The following is a 7,677-nucleotide window of genomic DNA, read 5'->3' as shown; positions in this document are numbered from 1 at the left end:
TCACACACACATTCACAGAACACACACAATATACACCTCACACCACACTTCCCATGCACATCATGCACACACACAAAATACACATACATGCTACACAATGCACATAGATACAGAACACACACACCACATACAAATCGTACAAACATCACATGCACACATACACATATCCCACACCACACATACATATGTAAAACATACACATCACATACATACACACACAAAACACACACCCTACATACATTACAGTCACACACACATATCACATACATCACATACACACAACACACACATATCCCTCTCACAACACCTCACCCCTAGCACCAAGCACACCAACGCACACACACATACACACACACACATTTTTTTTCAGTATTGAGGCTAAAACACAGGGTCTTACACAAGGTAAAAAAACCCTCTGCCACTAAGCTACACTATAGCCATGCCCTTTTCAAAAGGGGGATTTTTGTTTCTATCTTAAGTTATTTCCCCAGTTTCCTGCAGACACAACTCATCCTCATTTCAGTGTCTAAGCCCTTGTATCGTTGGGAATTCTCTTCAGACTATGGCCTATGAGATAGGCTGTACTCTAGGCATAGCTTTAAGCTTTGGTTCTTGATCTGCTGAGGTTTGGGAAGAGAAAATATTCTCTGTAATAGACAAAGGGTTGAAGGTGACACTACTAGGAAAAGTCAGAGAGATTCATTTTATTGCTACTTTTCATCATTGTTATTATTTTGATTGTCTCGTGACACTGCAGGGTGGATTCTAAGGCCTTGACTATTCATGCTGGGCATGCTCTCTATCACTTTTTAAGGAAAGTATTTATTTATTTTATGTTGATGAGAACACTGTCGCTGTCTTCAGATGTCTTCTGGTGTAAGACCAGAAGAGGACATCAGATCTCATTACAGATGGTTGTGAACCATCATAAGTCAGTGCTCTTAACCGCTGAGATATCTCTCCAGCTCCCTCCATCCCTTTTTATTATTGCTGGGAAACCTGGGCTGTAACCAAAGCTGCATCTGGAGGAAAAGATGACACAATAAACGTAAGCTCTGAGTTAGACTCAGTCCAAAATGTCTTTGCTCTGCTTCTAACCAGCTATGTAACCTCAGAGAATCATGGCTTCCAACACCTGCCCTGACAGGAAATAGAGTTCAATTCCAGACTCTCACAAACTTAGTTACGGTTAAGGTCAAGCCTTCTTTTTAAAGGACATTGGTTTATATATTTAACTAGTATGCTAAATTTCTCAAGTTCTTTTTATATCATTTGATTTGTATTTTTTATTTGTTTTGTTTTGTTTTGTTTTGTTTCGAGACAGGGTTTCTTTGTGTAGCCCTGGCTGTCCTGGAACTCACTCTGTAGACCAGGCTGGCCTTGAACTCAGAAATCCGCCTGCCCCTGCCTCCCGAGTGCTGGGATTAAAGGTGTGCGCCACCACTGCCCAGCTCTGATTTGTATTTTTGAAGGATAAGACAACGGATTAATTCCTTCCTTTCCCAGTTTTATATCATAAACTGTTATTAGTTTAAAACCTTTTACTTTTTAATTTTTGAAAGTATAATTACATGATTTCTTCCTCCCTTCTCCCTCCAAAACCTTCCACATACCTTTCCTTGTTCTCTTTCAAGTTCATGGCCTGTAAAAATAAACTTGTTGTTCTTTGTGAATTTCATATCCCATACCCCAATCCCACTCATCTCCCTCTCCCTTGATGCCCTCTCTCTGCCCTGCAACCTCCCCACCAAAAGAAAACACACAAACAAAAACCATTCTTGCCATGGGAGCTGCAGTATGCCCCGCAGTACACCCTTTGGTCCACACATCTTTACTTGCAAAGAGATGTTCACCGCAGCGAGTCATTGGTCCGGCTCAAGGCCTCTGGCTTCTGCTATGCTTTCAATACAGGATCCTCACTGAGACTCCTCTCAGATATCCTGTTGTTGCCCTGTGTGGTGGAGATCCTGCAGCTCTGGATCTGGAGGGCCAGCCCCTTCACACACTCTGGCAGGTCATAGATGGGGTAGATGTTGAGGTGGAACAACTCAAAGCCCTGGATTTGAGCTTGGAGGGTAGCTACACTGGTCAGTCTACCAGCTCTCCCATGATCAACACCACCCAGCTCTCCCGTGATCAACACCACCCAGCTCTCCCATGATCAACAGCATCCAGCTCTCCCGTGATCAACACCACCCAGCTCTCCTGTGCTGCCCAGGCAAGGCATAGGGCCACCTCTCCTGCGCCCATGGCCTTTTTTTTTTCAATGGTGTTATTATATGCAATTTAATGTATGTTATTCAATACACATGTACATGTGCATACACATATATTCCAAAAATACAACCTGCTCAGCTTGTATAACGTAACATGTATGTATGTAAATTTTCAGGGCTGACAATTTGGCATAGGCTAGCCAACTCATGTGTGTCTCCCTGGGGAAGACTATTTTTCTTACTCCCAACATTCCTTAGGTACCTGAGGTCAAGTCTTCTTGAAAAAGAAAATATTTATTTTGTGTGTGTCTGTCTGTCTCTCTCTCTGTGTGCATGTGCCACATGTGTGCAGGAGTTCACAGAGGTCAGAAGAGGGGCCTTTGGACCCCTGGACCTGGAGTTACAGATGGTCGTGAACCACCTTGTTGCTGGGCCTAGACCTGGGTCCTCTGCAAGAGCTGTGGGCACTCTTAACCTCTGAGCTCTCTATGCCCCTAACATAAGATCTTAGTTGTATCAACTGCATAGTATCAGAAACGCCGAGGAGGATGAGAATCCCATGAGAGAACTCATTGAGAATTTTGGCACTGTGCTTAGATGACAAGAAGCCTTGTACAGCCTTGAGGAAATGGGTCAGGAATCTTGATTCTCCATCATTTATCATGTGACAGTTCTCCCAGTGGAAGGTGAGACACAAAACACAAGCTGTCGCATCTTAGGGGACAACTGTACGGGGCCTCCGAGTGTCTTCCAGGTGGGGCAGAGACTGGAGGAAAGACAAGAGGCTGTCTCTCCAGCTGATGCTGTTGAATGCAATTCTGGAAAAGGATTGTGTGTGGGGGGTTACTGCTTGGCTGGAGACAGGTGCCCACAGCAAAGTCAGAATGGTGGCTTCTTCTTGGAAAAAAGAAAGTGTTTTCATAGTAAGACCCTAGTAAGCAGAGACTGCAGAGATGAACAGAACCAGGTTGTGTACTCAAGTAAGTGTGGTCTGTAGCTAAAGCACCAGCTCTTTGCCATCTAACTTACCGACAGTGCAGGGCTGCATTGGTTCTAATGGCAGCAGTATACCCCAGTGACTAAGCCAGTTAGGGCCCTCACTCCCCTTAGCCAGTAACTAGTGTGGGAGCTTGATCCTGTCAGCCACAGAGAAACGAGGATGGATGTGGAGATGGTTCTGAAAAAGAGTTCTTTCCCATAAAAGCCACTGCTGAGAGAAGGGGCACCCCGTGGTTCTAGCCACCTTTCCTCATGCTAGAACACTGAAGGTCTGTGGACATGACTGCTTTACCCAAGCTACAGATGGAAGGCAGCTTCTCACATCGCCACCTCAGCCAACCCGCCTTCCTCCCGCATCAGGCCTTTCCCCCGCGTTCTGCCTGTAAGCTTCAGGACACAGGAATCTCTCCTCAGCTTACTTTTCTGTCTGTGGCTCTCAGGATCACTGCTAGGGTAGGGGTGGGGTGTCCCAACAAGAACTCCATCTGCTTGGTGGCTGGGAAGCCATTATGATCTGTGCACGAGGCAACTGGATGTCCACTTAAGCATCAGGGCCGTTGAGGACATTATGCCCCAAGCTAACCTGATTCTATCACCATCTGGGGGTTCAGTGTGATTACAGTCCCCGGGCGGGAATCAGCTTTAGATCTCTCCATTCATATATTCCCTCGCCCAAACCCAACCCGACTCCTAGGCCACAGCATGTTGTACCCACCCTTCTAAGAGAAACCCAGCCAGTCCTGGCTCTTGTCTGTCCTCACGGGGACTGCATCATTCAACACACTCATCACCTCTCCCCAAGACACAGACACCACCACTCCGGGAATATTTTATATTCCCACCCAGAAGTTTTGCTCAGGAGCAGTCATGTGACTTTCTCTGGCCACTAAAATGTAGCAGAAATGACTGGCACTTGGGAGTGGAGACTTCAGGGACAGCTGTGGCTCCAGCTCTTTCTCCCTTCTGTAAGGACACAGCAATGGGACAGCATTGAGGACAGATGCAGCTTTGGATGAGGGACATGATAGGGTTGGTGTGCTTATCCTAAGTAACTGATGGGATTGAGCAGGTCCTCACTGGGAGACCCTACACTCCCACACTGCACAGTCATCTGTCCCCAAATGTACCCTGGAGCTGCAACACGAGGACAAGGGAGTAGACATGCCTGTCTGTTCCTGTCTTAGAAGCTGCAGTCTGCACCGGACTCTGCTCTCTGGCCGAGCCTGTGTGTTTGATACACTGCTTCCCTCTCCTACAGGCCTTGACTTGGGAAGATGTCACTCCAGGACCTCTCCCTGCACAGTAAAGACACAACTCACTTCAGAGTAAGGGACTGTTTCATTCTGGGTGTTCACACTGCTTGGAAGTACACATAATCATATAAAATTACTTTTATTAAAATAGAAAGGCTTTCTAGTATAGTGCTGTATACTATATATAGAATATATATAGTATATTGTGGTATACTATATAGAGAATATACATATAATATAGTCTAGTATGTTGAAAACATTTAGACAGAAATAGGCAACTGTGACAGAGGTACATCGACATCAGCACTGAGACCCTCTGAAAGCATTAAGTGCCCACTTTTCAACAACATTTTGGTATAATAAGCATATTGCTATATTTCAGAGGGTACATATAACACTGAAAAATACTTCATGTAAAATCTAAGTTCAGGTGCATACAAACAGGAAGTATTACATTAATAGCTTATTTCAAACTGTAAAACATTCAAAGTATCCAATTTCTTAGACAACATGCAAACATTTTAATATTTAGCCTGATATTTTAAATATATAAACCACATTCTTTATAATTCTCTATAAAAGGAAAGTCAGACACACACTTATCCACACTGTGCACATTACAAAAAGCAGATGTGTCTTCAAGAACGGAAAGTGTGGGGCTAACACACATGATTGTCACTTTACAAATATGGCTATTCACCTTCATAATAAAATAAAAAATCATGTACTATTTACATGAACTACTAATTATCTTACTTTTTGGCAATTATATAGCAGCAGCAATTGGTTTAAAGTTTGATCTTTAAACCTGTGAACTTGGTGAGTACTGGCCAGTGTATCTGGCCAACATAACAGGGCAGACATGACACAGATGCTTGGATGCTGTGGTATTGCCCCCACTCACAGGCACAAATGACAACTGCTGAGAGGCCCAAGTGTAGACAGGCACGAGTGTCACTTGGTCTTCTTGCTTTTGCTAAGCACAGTAGAGTCCTGCCTTTTCTATGGAGTCAGCCTGATGAGCTTGTGAGAATTCAAAGATGTTTTTCTCCTCCCACCCTATCATGGCAGGCAGGGGCTTTTCACTGAGCCCTCAGCTTCCAGACACAGAAACAAGCACACGGTGACCTCAGCACTCCCGGGAACTCTGAGGAGACCAGGGTACCAACCCAAGGACAAAGGGGGCCGCCTCCTATAAAGTGACCATGCCATTGACCAGGGATGCTAAATTTGCTTTGGGGAAGGGGAGCATCTACTGAGGGAGTGTGAACTGGCCAGGGGTCCACCAGGAAGAGGCATCATCTTCATTACATTGGGAGAGTCTAATTTACCATTTTAAAAACCAAGGCAAAACCCCTAATATTGGCAGATGAAAAAATACTGTGTGGTGCTAAGAGGTGACACATGTCTTTGCTTGGTCACCAGCTAGCAGTCCTGAATGTCTTTCACAAGGTGGACGGCTGGGTGGAGAAAGGCTTGGCGGTTCTGTGGGTGGTCAGGGACAAGTCCAGGGCAAGTGCATGGTGAGGCCCAGGCTGAGGAGGAGGAGCAGGGAGTGGAAGGGAGGCCAGCCCACAACAGCAGATGACGGGAGACTGCTGGAGACCTGCACTTGGGAAATGATGAGGGCCGAGAGCGGGACGTGGGATGCCAGCGTGGGGCTGTCGGAGTTGATGAGGGACTCGATTTTCTCTGCCTCCTTATTGCAGGCCTCAATCTGCAAGGGAAAAGAGCTTTCAACACAGGCCTCCGCACCTTGACCAGGCCCAGGCAGCCACAGAGGCAGCTTGCTTTCCTCTGTCCCTACTGTCCTAGTCAGAGCTACTGCTAACGATGGGCTTAACTTATTACACACATGTAAGAGCATTAATGCAAGTTAGAAATGGCAAGGCCACTGCCCTTGCCAGTCGGCCATTTTGGGTTTTGCACTATAGCATACCACGCACTGCCTATCTCACTAGACACCACGGTGACTGTTGGTGACTGTTGGGCACGGACGGCTACAGGAAATGCTTTTACATCTGCTTCAAATGTGAGGACAGAAACAGGCTTGGACTGAGGCAGCTGGAACTGCTTCCATTCACCCACTTCCTTGAGTCCTTGCTACTTTCTGATGAAGCCTGGGCCTACACGAGCGAGGTTCCGTGGCCTCCTTAAGGCCCTTGAGACTGCCTCCGATGGGCCCTCCCCAGGGAGACCGGAGGCTTGGCTTGGTCACTGCCTGCCCCCTGCCAGTGCCCTACTCCCCAGGCCTTGGTGGCCTCATCTGCACAATGGTGCGACTTAGCGTGCCCGGCCTCAGCCTGAGACAGACTGGCCACCCGGAGGCTGCTGTACTCTTTCCCTCTGCCCTCTCCAAGTCCCGAGGTGCACCTGTTCCCTTACCCTGCAGTCCCTTTCTGCCACTGTAAGTCCACCAAACTCTAAACAGACAAGATGGCTGCACAGTGTGCCAAGCCTCACCTGCAAAGCTTTTGGGTAATGGTCCACAGGAATAATCAGGATCACAATTTCCGACTCGATGCTCAAGTATCCAAACACGTCACACTGGGGCACAGACACGTGCATGCGGATCTTCTGAAGGATCTCCAGAACTGTTATGGGCTTCCTGCTTGTCACCTGCAAGACATTTTATTTTAGGGCCTGGAGAAGACCCCTGCTTGCTGCTGAGGCTGCTCTGCTCTTTGACCTGTATGCTCAGCCCCAGGTTTGGCTCTGTGGACACAATCCTGTCTCTCAGGGCCCAGTGTGTGTAACAGGGTCTGGGCTCCCCGCAGAGGTACACAGCCACAATTAACACTGACCAGAAATACTTTCTTTTATCTTGAGCAGGGCCTTGCTATACAGACTATGCTATACAGACTAGCTTTAAATTCATGGTCCTAGTTCAGAAGTGCTGTTTATTTATCTAGGTTCATTTTGTGTTTGAAATAGGGTCCCAGATAACCAAAGATGGCCTTGAACCCTCCTGCTTCTGCATTTCAAGGGTTAGGATACAGGGCTACATGCTTGCTCTATGTGTGTGTGTGTGTGTGTGTGTGAGAGAGAGAGAGAGAGAGAGAGAGAGAGAGAGAGAGAGAGAGAGAGAGAGAGAGGACAAAGAAGAGGAGGAGGAGGAAGAGGAGGAGGAAGGAGGAGGATGAGGAGAAGAAGGAGGAAGAGAAGGAGAAGGAGAAGGAGAAGGAGAAGGAGAAGGAGAAGGAGAAGGA

The 7,677-nt window shown here is 46.8% G+C and overlaps 1 protein-coding gene across 3 annotated transcripts in view; it reads right to left on the bottom strand.

The window, feature by feature from the left end:
• Positions 1–4,537: 4,537 nt before the first annotated feature.
• The window catches only part of Reck (reversion inducing cysteine rich protein with kazal motifs), a 72,790-nt gene continuing 69,650 nt past the window's right edge, over positions 4,538–7,677 (bottom strand). For 2 of the 3 annotated variants that reach the window (XM_029533349.1, XM_029533350.1), the window contains 2 exons: positions 6,932–7,087; positions 4,592–6,185 (listed from right to left, as the gene is read on the bottom strand). In XM_029533349.1, the coding sequence (XP_029389209.1) occupies positions 5,964–6,185; positions 6,932–7,087 (378 nt within the window). In that variant the 3' untranslated portion in view covers positions 4,592–5,963. Of the gene's footprint in view, positions 6,186–6,931; positions 7,088–7,677 lie in introns of all 3 variants that reach the window. The other variant, XM_021222207.1, reaches the window with a different exon arrangement.

Source organism: Mus pahari, chromosome 22 (assembly GCF_900095145.1).
Source record: "Mus pahari chromosome 22, PAHARI_EIJ_v1.1, whole genome shotgun sequence".
NCBI lineage: Eukaryota > Metazoa > Chordata > Mammalia > Rodentia > Muridae > Mus > Mus pahari.
Note: the sequence above shows the minus strand (reverse complement) of the source record. Positions and strands in the feature narration are given on the sequence as shown.